We start from the raw sequence: 14,314 nt of genomic DNA on the forward strand, positions 1-14,314 counted from the left end.
TGATTAGCCTACCAAGACCTCTGATTTTGTTTTGCACAGAAGTTTATTAAGGCAGTATTCGTCATACAAGGCATTCAATTGCCCTACTATCACAAGTTCCTTGACCGAGGGAAGCTAAGCTTGTGGATAGCAGGGTCCAGAAAAAATAAAACCTTTGTTTGTCTGAGGAAAGCAACAGTTGTGATTGGAGGGTCAAGAAAAAGGGGCGGGGCTTGATATAGTAAAATACTCGTAAAATAATTTGGTGTCTGATTGATTGATTGAAAACTTTATTAACAGATTGCAGAATGGCTACAGTACAGTACAGCTCAATAAATACAATTGTTAAGGGGGTGCAGACCAGAGAAAGACTTTCGTCTTGTTTACATCAGGGTCTGCCTGACATTTCGTGAAGTGTAGCCAAGATTTGCTAAAAAAAAATATATAGCAAGTCGTCTCCCATCATTCATGGGGTTCTGCAGTAGTTGGGGAAGAGTATCAGCAGACCCATAATATTACTCTCAACACTGCAAGCAAGTACCTCCTTGGTCCCGTGACGGGAGGTTTCCGAGACTCGTGCAATCGGGTCCACAGAGCAAGTCGGACACAATTATTAACAATGTGCTTCGCAAGAAGGCGACCGTCTAAATTGCGCAGATTCGACTCATCTCAAACGAATCTATTCTATAAGAGTGGTAGTAGGGTGCGTTTTCAGTCGCGATTCCGCTGGAAAGTGTCAGTCGGATCTGGCAACACCGCCCCGTAGAGCTACGTAGATCAGAGAGACCGGAGAACCATTCAGGCGCTCTCTTGTCGGTCTGAGCCCCGTTCTCCGGCTGCCTGCCCACCGCCCGCCATGCCTGGTAAATGTAAATTCCAGGATGCTTGGCTCGCCAAGGACATATACAAGGATTGGCTCCTAAACGACTTTCAAGACATCCATCTCGCCCGATGCACGGCTTGTTGCAAATCAATCAAACTTCAAGCCATGGGCGAGGCGGCGCTCACCAGCCACGCCGGGGGAGCAGGGCACAAAGCAGCGGTCCGCAAGCTCATAGAAGGTAGAGAGAGAGGAAAGGACATGTTTTTTTTTTAAAGAAAACGTTACAACAACACGCATGTTTTAATGAGATCAGATAGATAGGTTGTTGTCGCATTGAATGCTATATGATACCCATGCTCTGTGTTGGGGAGTAGTTGCACTAATGTAGTCACTAATGTATTTAAATTAGTAGCCTAGTTTAACTACATTTTGCAATAGCTGGTAGTTCAACTAATTTCAAATGTGTATAGTGATTGTAGTGGTTAATTACGCATTTCTTATATATATATATTTTTTGTAGCTATTTTGAGGTGTACATAACGACTACAATTTTATTTTATGTCTAGCCTATAATAGGGAATGAACAAGAACTTTGCGATGGGATGTTCTGAGCTGACATGCCCCTTGTTATGATCAAGTCGGCAAATGGTTTAAAATGGTGCAAGTTAAACCTTTTTGTTGACTGTTGACAGACCGTTTCTCTGAAGAACCAAGATAGGGTTAGTTGGTGGTGTTGCAGCTATTGAGGTGACAAGCAAGCAGCATTTGGTAATACTCAGATGAGTGGTATATTATGCAGTCATGTGACTGTATTATACTTTGTTATACTTTGGTATTACATTTCATTGTGGATTTGATTGTGTTATTTAAGTACTTGAAACTACTTTGTCTAAGTAACTTTAGTTAACCAAACTATATTTCTGAGGGTAGCTTGGCTGTAGTTTAGCTTCTTCCAGTGTGAAGTAATTAAATTGGTAGCTTGTAAAACTATGCTTTCAGAGTAGCTTCCCCGACACGGCCTGTTATGGTCTTTTCATAGGGTATTCATGATCATTTAGGCGGTCCTGTTATTTGTGTGTGTGGTATGTATCTGAAGGTTAAAGGAACATGCCAACATTTTGGGAAATTAGCTTACCGCCTTCCCCAGAGAGAGACAAGAAGATAGATACCAGTTTCCTCTCTGTGCGTTCAGTAGAGGGCTATCTAGTACTGTATATTATTTGTATGTCATAAATGTCTTGATGAATTGAAAATGGAGGACCCTTATGTAAACAAGACGAAAGTCTTTTTCTGGTCTGCATCCTCTTAGCAGTTGTTTTTATTGAGCCGTACTGTATTGTACCCATTTTGCAATCTGTTAATAAAGTTTTCAATCAATCAATGGCTGCATGTTAGCCTAGCTTAGCACAATGAAGCTATCCTCCCAAAATGTTGGCGTGTTCCTTTAACACATTGTGCGCCAAGAACGGCGTAAATCATTATTGCCCGCCATGCGTTGAATGCCAACAACGGCGTATCACGTGTTTGGGATCAATATTTCATTTTTTCGCCATGGCATTCATAATTCATCCAGCCTTCCTCCGGATCGCAGCCGGACCCTGTTCTGATATTGCAACGCCTCAATACCGCCGCCTGGTGGATGGTCGGGCGAGTTACACTCACGCCAAACCGGAAGTGGCGATCGGTGCATCGAGGAAATTCCTCCGCCAGAGATATATTGTGGCGTGGATCAATATACACACTCGAGTGCATTTGGATCGCTTTCGAAACGCAATAATCAATATGATTTCGGCGTTTATTGCGTCATACAAACCGGAAATGGATCTAGCAGATCGACGTCAAATAATTGGGATCTTTTTCCTCCAGTCTCATCGGCGAACGGTAAGAGGACACTAACGTTACTTTCAGCTTGATTGTCCATTTCTTTGTTTGCAATCAGTCTGATCAATATATCAACCCAGACTAAATAAAGCCGTTACTGACGATCAAGGAATTATAAACAACCCCCCCCCCCTTTCCTTCACGCATGATGAAGCATAATGTATACCGATCATATACATTTGAATTTTTTAATATAGCGTGTATAGGAAAGAAACGCCAATCGATAATCTATCATATGCTTTAGGGCCTATAACTAGCGTTTTTGGAATTACAGCAGAAAAGCTTAAAAACATACTTATATTCTCGACGGTATTAACACAACAATGTATGAATGAAAAAATATAACGTTCCCACATCCGGAACGATAGATACCCGATGTTGAATGGGCCATAGTAATGCAGATATAGCTATAATATTAAAAAAGTTATAGCCCTGCAAAGAAGGTAAACATCTCCATAGTAGGCTTGGGCGGTATGACGGTATTACGGTATACCAGGATATTTCGAAATCCCGCCGGTATGATTCTCAATACCGTGACGTCACAGACTGCTATTACACTGACACAGAGTTGATTGTAGTGCACAGCACGCGCCAGCAGAGGGTTACGTGGCTATTGTTCTGTGAGCTAGCGTTGGTACCTGGCTGGTGCTGGCTAACTGGCTAACGTTCTGTGAGCTGCCGTTAGTACCTGGCTGGTGCTGGCTAACTGGCTATCGTTCTGAGAGCTAACGTTAGTACTAGGCTGCCTAACTGGCTATCGTTCTGAGAGCTAACGTTAGTACTAGGCTGGCTAACTGGCTATTGTTCTGAGAGCTAACGTTGGTACCTGGTTGGTGCTGGCTAACTGGCTATCATTCTGAGAGCTAACGTTAGTACCTGGCTGGTGCTAGCTAACTGGCTATCGTTCTGAGAGCTAACGTTAGTACTAGGCTGGCTAACGGGCTATCGTTCTGGGAGCTAACGTTAGTACTAGGCTGGCTAACTGGCTATCGTTCTGAGAGCTAACGTTAGTACTAGGCTGGCTAACTGGCTATCGTTCTGGGAGCTAACGTTAGTACTAGGCTGGCTAACTAGCTATCGTTCTGAGAGCTAATGTTAGTACTAGGCTGGTGCTGGCTGGTGCTGGCTAACTGGCTATCGTTCTGAGAGCTAACGTTGGTACCTGGCTGGCGCTGGCTAACTAACGTGGCTATCGTTCTGTGATTTGTTTACTTGGTAACACGGGTTGCTAAGGAATTTAGGTTCGAGGTTGAAGAAAGTGCACTTTTAGGTTGAAAGAACGGCCCTAATGTCAACGTGTTTCAATATAAGCGTTATGTATGGTGATAACGAGTATATTGTTAGCTCCGCCCCCCCCCCCCCCCCCCGCTGATGAAAATGAAAGTCATACTGTCATAATACTTATGTCAGCAAGGTATGACGGTATGAAAAAAATGATACCGTCCAAGCCTACTCCATAGGCTTACATAATCAGAGGGCATAATGATGGGCACAATGCATGGCGCCCAATGTGTTAAGCCACCCACTCACTGTTCTGTGATGTCTATGGTAACACAGCTTGTGTCATAGTTGACTGGGTCATTTTGTAACTGTAGCTAAGCTAACGTTAGCTCAGGGAGACGCCGTCCTCCCGTCTCCCGTCCCACTAGACTAGAGTAGACCCGTGTTTACATGCGTGCGGGAGGGGCTGGAGGGATGAGCAGACGCCGCACCACCCGGTGTCTGAGACAGAACTCAGCGACAGCAAGTGAGATCGGTTTTGACGATCGGCGAAAATAAAGCATTATCACCGATCGCATATTTATACTGATTATCGGCCAATAACGATCGGTGGCCGATCGATCGGGGCATCCCTAGAGGAGATTGTTTATTCCACACAAGGTCAAACACCAAAGTCCTAACATCATAATCTCGGAGGCACTACTTATACTCTTATTCTTGGCATGTTTACAACCATAGGAGGGTCATTTTCCTATTGGTAGGATCTGCAGTCTACTATTTCATTGGTGGAGATTTAGGGGGTGTGAGTTACATGAGATGTGTTTTTCATTGTGACATCGCAGAAAGCCAAGGGGTTTGAGGTAAAGTTTAAGTGCTCTTTCAAATCAGTCAACTGAGTATAAGAGAGACTGGAGTCTCTGACACGGTCAACTGTGAAAACACAAGGGGCCGGTTCATTCGAGCTTGCTGAAGAGTGCTTGAAGAGTGCTTGCTAATGGACAAATGACGTTCTCAGAATATACAAGTGTCAGACATTTCTTGTCTGTTAATAACTCAGGTATTTATCCAGCTGCAATATATAAGTTTACATATATTGCATTTGGAACCTGGCCAAAATGGTCACTTTCTTTAAATCCATATGTGTTTTTGTAATGCCACCACAATATGAATACACATTTTCTAAGATAACTTCATATTAAGTGACGCACATTTCCCTCTAGCCCTTGTGCCCTCCTCAAATCTACTATACCCCCTGGACACCTTTGTGGCAAAAATGTAAACGCACACAAAAAAAACTGCTATTAAATCATCATACATCAATATTCAAACTTGCTCAAAACTACCAAACATTCAATGATCGTCAGCATTTTACCCCCAGTTTAATTATTTGAATAATTTCATTGTCCATACAATATATAGTAGGGGGATGGGGCTTTGGTGGTGATTAGAGTCTTGGATATGTCAAGGATTAGCAACAAAATTGATTTGATTGCATTAGTATTTTTTTTAATGTAGTACCAGATACTCCCTCTGGACAACTTCGTGGCCAAAAATACCACATTGACTTCCATTAAAACCAAAAAAAATGTTGTAGGCGAATGCATGACATTCTTATGCCAGTTATATTATGGAGCCATGTGATTACCAGGGGGCTCCAGCAGTTTGTGTGTGTGTGAGAGAAAAAAGGTAATCATTTGAGGGATGTGTTTCATGTGTCTTTGAAGAGGTGCTTGAGTAAAAACATGGCCTTCTGCCTTTGCTGTACTCGCAAAAACAAAAGCAACTGTTAGTGTGTTTTATGCACCTGGCTGCTTTCACAGCCAAAGATGGAACATGCAGCTTGGCTGAGGGGTTATTCCATTAGTGAGCAGATAAGGAGAAAGAGCTGGAGAAAAGAGAAGGTGTGAAAATCTAAAATGAAGAGGCATTTCAGTGGAGAAGAGGCTTAAGAAATAGTCACGCCATCATCTGTCGGTGAGCTGAAGAAGACGCAAGCTTCGAGGGGGAAGTCCGGCACGGAATGCTCACTGGAGTCCTCTACTTCTACGAGTGCCTCTGACCACTCCTCTGAAAGTGAAGAGGACACCGGGGGTCCTGCCCATCCTAACAGCGAGTGGACAGCGAAGAGATATCTCGTGGGCCCTGGCATCGTGCCGGTGGGTGCCTGAATGAGATGGAGACCAGACTTGCCTGTTCTTCGCTATCCACTCACTGTCCTCTCCAGGTCTTTCTCCTTCTCTGCTCACTAATGAAGTGGCCCCTCAGTCAAGCTGCATGTTTATCTTTGGCTGTGAAAGCAACACAGTGCCCTTTTTTCACCCCTGAAATGACCAGTACGTGTTTACAGATTCACACACACACACACACACACACACACACACACACACACACACACACACACACACACACACACACACACACACACACACACACACACACACACACACACACACACCTATACACACCTACACACACCTACACACACCTACACACACCTACACACACCTACACACACACACACACACACACACACACGCACACACTGTTGGGGCCCCCTGGTAGTCACATGGCTCCATAATATAACTGGCAAAATACAAGAATTTTAGAATCTGGTGGAATTCAGTAGAATGTCAAATATCACTACTTTTCTTCAAAATTAAATGCTGATATTACAGAATACATGGTTCTATGTCGTTAATGGCTTGCTCAGCACCTGTTCTGCACTGTACTTCACTTCGTGCACGAGCACTGAATAAAAAATTCCACCATGTACCTTTACATCCCAACATCCGTCTGACCACACCCCCTTCCGCTTACCTACATAAGCAGGTGTGTGGTCACCTACTCGCCTCCTTCTTCACTTTCACCACAAGGAAGTGCCTTCGGTAGATCCCCACTTGACGAGGTTGTTAGCTGAAGAAAGTTGAGACGTGTTTACATTGTGCTTATTTTTTTCTTCTCTCATAAATATTCGATAGAAAAATCTAAGTCATAATGTCTACTTCTGAGAGTCGCAGAGCCACTCTCCACCAGCGGTTCTCCATTTCCGCCTCCGTCGTGCGCTCTGGTGCGGGGCTGTTGCCTCTCTCGTGGTTGACAGCCACGCCCGGTAGGCGTCCGATGGGTAGTTTGCCTCTCCAAGGAGCTGGTGCACCGGTGCCGTCGCCTCTGCGATGGCCTGGTCATGGCTCTGGTTCCTCTGCTTCCGGGGAATCGTCCGCTGTTGAGCGGCCGGTTCCTTTGGTTCCAGAGGATTTGAGACGCAAACATTTTGCGTCTGCTCGCTCCCGTCGCAAGATGGTGGCTTGCAGATGTGAACGGCCTGGGTTTGGTGAATTGCTGGAGCCCAGTGAGGATGCGTCGGTCTCTACCTGCCCGATGGAAAAGAGGATTACATGGTAGACGGGTTCTTATTTGAAGGCCCGGTGGAGACATGTATCCCACCGTCCAGGTAACACTGGAGGGGGGTGAAATGTCTCCTTGGGGCGCCTTGTTTGAAGACGTCGGGGAAGACCCTCTGACTCGTCGGCAGGATGCCCTACTATCAGCCACATCGGAATGTGGCTCCTTGACCAGTCGTAGCCTGCTGCATGTGAGGGATGCGGGCTCGGTGGAGGAAAGTCTGCAGGGGGAACTGCAGGCTTTGTTTCCCGAGCTTATGGCGGTGGCGGCCGTTGCAAACGGCGTGCCGCTGCCGCAGCCACTGCCTGTTCCTGTCCCTGATGATCTAATAGGTCATCTCTGGCAGCGTCGCCCGGTGAGAGGGGTGGACGTTGTCTACCCATTTTTCCCCTCAATGGGGGCCTATGTTCGTCGGGGCCAGGTGGTGTCCCACATCATTGGCCTCCCCTCGCCTACGTACAAGTTACGCGGGTGGCGGGTTTGGTCGAAGGTATGAGAGAGGGCGTGCCACGGCTTGATAGGCCGATGGCCGCTCTCCTCTGTCCGGAGGTGGTGTGGGAGCCGTTACGCAAGCCGGTTCCTCAAGGGAAATCGGCGAGGCGGTTGGCTTATTGGAACGACCAGTCATTCATCTCTGGAACACAATCTCTGGCTGCCGCGTCTAACGTCGCGCAGCTGGCAAGATTCATATCCGGGATATTGACGGGCGGCATGGAGCTGAGTGATGTCCAACATGACCAGCTCACCCAGGCGGCAGGAGCTGTCCTGCATCTGACTCAGCTGCAGGCCATAGCCGCTGGGAAAGTGCGAGCCCTGGCGACTCTAACCCAGCGCCACCTTTGGCTGGAGCAGGCCCGTGTGCCGGAGAAGAAGAGAGGTCCTCTTCTAACGGCCACCCTCTCCGATGCTGGACTGTTCGGGAATGCCCTGCACTTGATGACCTCGACGTGCAGAGAAATGCAGGAGGAGCGCTCCGTGCTTCAACCTAATTTCCCCCTCCCGACATCGCTGGTGGAGTCAGACGGCTGCCACGTCGTCGAGCTTCCTCCGCCCTGACTGCTGCTGCTACCACCGCCACTGCTGGCCCTTCGAAGAAGGCCAGGAGGAGAGAGGGCGCCGCCGCTGCAGCCGGCCCATCTGCGCCTGGAGGAGACGGTAGGGATCGCCGTGACCAGCCGCCGATTGTCTACCGTCCCTCCGGGGCTTCCCGGGGTGGCAAATCCAGAGCGGCTCGAGGCGGCAGGCGCCGCTAGGCCCAGTGACTTTTTTCCCCTGTGGTCCCCTCTGTTAATCCCCTCCCCGGCCTCTCATATAATTTTGTTTGACAATAAAAAGTCCCCTCTAAAGGGGGACTGTATTTTTTGTTAACAAACTGTGTGTTTCTTCACCAAAACATATGATGAGGTTGCAAAGTGTGAATCTTCACTAGTATACATTGGTAGAAGGGTTGCGTTCGTGTTATGAGCTTAAGCAAGGTCTGCAGCCTACACTCGGTTATAGAATGGTTTCTACCTCGGCCTGACACTCCACATGCAGGTAGAGGCTAGTTGTATGGTCTGTTGCTTACACAAGTAATGTTGAGCTACAACACTGTTGTGTTAGTTGCAGTAATGCTCGTATACACACGTTCCACGGCCCAGCCGTTCGCTCTCTATCAGTGTTTTTTCTATGTACAACATAGGATGCGGGTGTAGGATTCACACACACACGACTTGGTTTTGTTGTAAACCCTGTTCACAGTTATCTGTGGGTAGCGTGCATTGTATTAGCTTGCGCTATTTCATTAGCATTTTACCAAAGGTATCATATGCTACAGTTGTTATTGTGTGCAGGGGGAAGGGTTTGTGAGGGGGTGCCGAATAAACCCCTCCTTCCCTCTTCTGATTGGTCAGGAAGGTTTACTCATCTCCTGTTAGGCCAGTCGGGGCCAAGCCGTTAGGCGACTTCGGAGGTGGGGGGGGGGGGGAAGGTTGCCCTGACTCTGCTCCTATTAAAAACAGGCGTTGAGTGTTGGGTTTCCCCCCGTCATGGCATACGTCACTACGCACGTTGCTATGACGATGGCTTCCGTGAGTTGGATCTTTACGTACGATCTGTTGTGTCAAAGTGTCGGGATAGAGCATAGGACTTACGGGTCCACTACGCTCGATTTTATGTGTAACTTGAGTCAGTTGGTCACATGACTCGTAGTTACCATGGCTTTTTCATTCTACGACTCACGTGGGAAGGCTCTCTGGGGAATTTCAGTCTGAAATCCTCTGTGATAGGGGTGACTGGATGTAAAAATGTAAACAGTTTTTACCCTCAGCTGTGTAAAATGGGATTCATGTCTGTTGGTGCTTCCTTCTTTTTAATAAAAAGAGTTGGAGTATAGGAAGCACCACACCCCTCTTGTCGTTTCCCCTGGGCGCCTTGGGGATTCACTGAAAGGTCTAAATAGCCTGTTCATTGATGTGGTTGTGTCCCGACGCACGCTTAGTGCTAGCTCGGGGTGTTCTGTTAAGGATCATGCGGGTAGCTAGTACGCCTTGGTTGCTTGTGGTTAAAACAGCGTTTTTATAAAGCAACTGGGATGGAGGTTTTTTCCTCTTCCGACAACCTGTTATTGGTTCTCGACGGATTCTCGTTCATATCTGGGGGATGATAACGGAATGGATCTGAACATATGTAGAGGGGCACGCCCTTGGGGTGGGCCACCGAGCGTGGTTCACACCGGCCCATCTGGGTGGCGCCCTCTTTTCATGTTTTAGATCAACACGCATATCTGCCCCTTCTCCTGGAGTAGGCATGTCGGCGTGGTTAGGGCACGGGACTGGTTCTGGTCACGCTGGTCCAGGTCAGTTAACCCGTTTGTCCGCCGGGGGTGCAGATCTGCTGTTCTGGTACCCTGAGGGACTTGGGCTTTTTTCCAGGGGGGAAAAAGGCCGGGTCGGCCCGGGGCGTCACAAGGTTAGGCGTTATAGAGACCCTTGTTGGGTACTTTGTACCTGGCACTATCATAAGGGGCTGGTTCTCTTTTCCGCACCTCTCTCACGCATGGCGGAGAGGGGGCTGTTGGGTGGTCTTCTGGACCTCCTCTGGTAACCCTGTGTGCTTCCCGGGCCGCGGGGCCCGGTCCGAAGTAAAGTTTTGTTGATACCGTAGACCTGGGATAACCCTTTTTTCTTGAGGGGTTATAGGAACAACCACCGCATCTGGTAATGACAGGGTGGTTGGTTCCCTGGTGTGTTGGAGCAGAGTCAACTCCCGGGTTACCCGGTTGAGTGTGCCCCTGCACGTTCATGACGTCTGCCAATCGTGTCAGCCTTCTCTGCCTCGACCCCTCTGGGTGGGTTTTTTTTAATGGAGGCTTCGTCATGGTGGTCAACAACGCCAGCGTCCGCCCCTTCCGCCGGGAGGGCTGTTTTCCAGCTGACTCCTTTGGCGCCTGTCTCGTCCGCAGTGCTCCAGGCTCGGGTTACAGTCTGTTGCCTGGTTTCCCCGGTACGCTGCCTGCTTCCGTTGGTTAACCTTTTGAGTGCTTACGGCCATGCTGACTGCCTGTTCTACAGGGTCAGTATGCCGGGCGGTGTGCTATTGGGGGGTAAGGGCCCGCTCTTGGAGGGGCCTTATCCGAATACGCTGGCGATGTGGGGGGCGGTGTCACTAAGTGACCACCTGGTGGGGTCTTGATGCCTGGCGTCATTGACCTCTCCGGGCCCCCTTTTTCCAGGGGATCCAGTCCCTTCAGTGGGTCTGGGTCTTCCTTCGCGCTCCGCTGCTACGGCCTTGCCACGGGGTTGGGTTTGCTCTTGACCCCGTGATTTTGGGGGCAGTAACGTGGTTGTTCCCTCGTTCGTTCCCGGGTGGCATGCGGGTTGTGCGTGTGTGTAGTCGTGGGGTTAAGCCACGGTCTGCTCACCCTGTGCGTTGGGTTGCTTGAGTGCCTCTTCGCACGGTTGGATCCGTCGCCCTCCCGTGAACCTCCAATAGGGGGGGTATCCGCCATTAGGGAGGGTCGGGGGGGCTCGGTCCTCCCCGGTCTGATGGTTGTGGGGGGCCTCAGCGGGGTACATTGGTCGGGCTATGGCTCCCGCTCAGCCCCTGTTGCAGAACAGGTGCTGAGCAAGCCATTAACGACATAGAACGAAGGGTTATGTATATAACCCAGTTCTATGAGTTAAATGGTGCGCTCAGCACCTGGACGCCGCTGCGGCCCTTGATCTCGCCTTGTGGTGAAAGTTTGGGAAGGAGGCGAGTAGGTGACCACACACCTGCTTATGTAGGTAAGCGGAAGGGGGTGTGGTCAGACGGATGTTGGGATGTAAAGGTACATGGTGGAACTTTTTATTCAGTGCTTGTGCACGAAGTGAAGTACAGTGCAGAACAGGTGCTGAGCGCACCATTTAACTCATAGAACTGGGTTATATACATAACCCTTCGTTTTATACTGCAATGGCAGATAAAAAAAAAGGGTTTTTAATGGAAGTCAATGATGTACTTTTGGCCACGAAGGTATCCAGAGTACATAAAAGTACATAAAAAATACGAATGCAGTCAAATAAATTGAGTTGCTAATATTTTGCATATCCAAGACTGTAATCACCACAAAGCCCCATCCCCCTACATTTATTTTTTTATATATCTTTTTATTTTTAATAGATTATGAAATAATTAAATAAACAACAAGTAATTAAACTGGCATTTTATAGGGTTACAATTCTGAAAATCTTTTAATGTTTGGTAGTTTTGAGCAAATTTGAAGTTGTTTTAAGAGATTTATGAAAAGAAAGCAGAAAATAATATTGATGTATGATGATTTTATAGCAGTTATTTTGTGCGTGTATATTTTTGCCATGCAGACTTGTATGGGTTATATGCAGGTGTATAAGTAGGTATATAGACTCAATGATTATAATGCAGGTATATTCATACAGATACGGATATATATATGTGGCAAATATAAATGTATGTATACATATTGTAACATATCACCCAGGTAGGAGTGTTTGTTTGAGGAGGGCATATGGACAAAGGCCACCACTTGAGACCAAATAAAACCATTCAGTTTAATGAACAAAAAACATCTTCAATCTTCCAAAAATACTTTCCACAAAACAGTCCTAAAATACAAAATCATATCAGGCCTGCCGGTCCTTTTGGTGATTTTTGTGTCTGTTGTTTTTTCTCTGTCTGTTCAGGTGTCAGCCTCTCCTCTCTGTCTCCTGACTCTAAACTTGCAGGCCTTTTCTTTTCCCACTAATTGGGTTGATTTGTCCCTGGTGTGGAGATTGGGAGGCTGGGGCTGGGAAGACCTGAGGAGGTCGGGCTGGGAAGACCTGAGGATGTCGGGGCTTGGCCTCCGTCTGCTGGCCACATAGCACCAATCTAGGGTGACCTCTTTCCAGATCACAATACAGCGCTGTCGTACATGTATGCTATCATACAGAGTTATAGGCGTAGACTGTAGTATGAGGTAGGTAGTTATGATTACAGTGTAGGGCAGTTGTAGACAGTGAAAGCAGTAGGTACTAGGTAGGTATACAATTTAGTATAGGCAACAGAGTTCAAAATTCATACAGTATGGGTAACATAGCCAGGGTGTAGGCAATGGAGTTCAGAGTTTATATGGGGTGGGGTGCTGTGTTCACTCAGTGAAACAGACTTCAGGGAGATGACTAGGGTTGGGTACCGTTCACATTGAACGTTGACGTGAACGTGCGGCCCACTTCATAGGTTTCGTTTCGCGGTAAACAATTTTTTTTTGCATTACCGAAATGTGGCACCGGTGGCTCTCACGTGAATCGATACTCGGTAGTACCGACGTGATTAGGTCGATACCCTTAAAAGTACCGGACAGCTGAGGGAAAGAAGCTGTTCTTGAGTCTGCTTGACTTGGTTCCTGTAGCGCCTCCCGGAGGCGAGGAGGGAAAACAGTCCATGATTGGGATGAGAGGTGTCCTTGACGCGTGATTTTTTTCCGTAGCCTATTGTTTGCGAAGACGCTCTCTGATTGGCTAGCCGCGTACAGCGAAGACCCTCTCTGATTGGTTTAGCGCCGAAGGGTCTCTTCCGCCTTGTACTTATATTCTCTGCTTCAAAGTGGTTATGCTTTGGCCCTCTTTCGAAGTCAAGTCAAGTCAAGTCAAGTCAAGAGTTTTATTTGTCACGGCATACAAGTATACAATGAAATGCGGGTGGTCTTGCCCGCAACGATGTGCAATACCAGGGTGCGATCCACGGGGGGAGCTGTGGGAGCCATGGCTCCCTTAGATCAGACATCAGCTCACCTGAATACATGATTTGTGAATCTTTGGGGGGTCTCTAAATGACTGAAAATAAATGCTACTTTTGCCATGCATTTCTAATTTTTCTGTAATTTTCTGTATCATCATCGTGTATAATAATAAACGTATGCTATTTTGGATGTATGATTAATGATTTGCGTGTAGTGGCTACTTACTGGGACATAATTCACGGCATTCTAGCCTTTTGTGGTGTTTACTACATCTCCCATGACCCTTAGCGGGGGATGACGTAGTTAAAGAGAGACAGACGAGTGAAAGTTGAATGGAAGTGTTGTTATAGATATCTATGGTTGTTTGTGCGTAATAAACGAGTGTTTTTGCATCGGAACACGACTCCGTCTACGCTATCATTACTGCATTCCTACATTTGTGACCCTTGGACGTATTTCGGAGATTATATCGAACATGTCAACTGAACAACAGAACGCAGATCGCAGAACTTTGAACGCAGTTTCACTCAAGCTGCGCAGAGTGCCAACGCTTGGTTCGCGCAAGCCGAAGCCCAATTCGCTCTCAGGGATATTACCGCGGATGCCACCAAGTACTACTACGTGGTAGCAGCCCTTACGAATTCAACGGCAGCGAGAGTGGTGAGTTTGCTGGAAAACCCACCTACACATGACAAATATGTGACTATAAAAACACGCTCTGAGTTTTTTTTTTGCCCCCCCCCCCCCCCCCCCCCCCGAAAATTGTGATATGGTTCGCACACTGGGTACAA

General features: G+C 47.5%; 1 protein-coding gene across 1 annotated transcript in view; it reads left to right on the plus strand.

Moving 5' to 3' along the window:
- The first annotated feature begins 615 nt into the window (after positions 1-615).
- Positions 616-14,314, plus strand: part of fsbp (fibrinogen silencer binding protein) — a 31,671-nt gene continuing 17,972 nt past the window's right edge. The window contains exon 1 of the mRNA XM_084333823.1: positions 616-1,040. Within this exon, the coding sequence (XP_084189949.1) occupies positions 836-1,040 (205 nt within the window). The 5' untranslated portion in view covers positions 616-835. The remainder of the gene's footprint in view (positions 1,041-14,314) is intronic.

The sequence above is a fragment of the Notolepis coatsorum genome (assembly GCF_963971535.1).
Source record: "Notolepis coatsorum genome assembly, chromosome: 17".
In the NCBI taxonomy this organism is placed as follows: Eukaryota; Metazoa; Chordata; class Actinopteri; order Aulopiformes; family Paralepididae; genus Notolepis; species Notolepis coatsorum.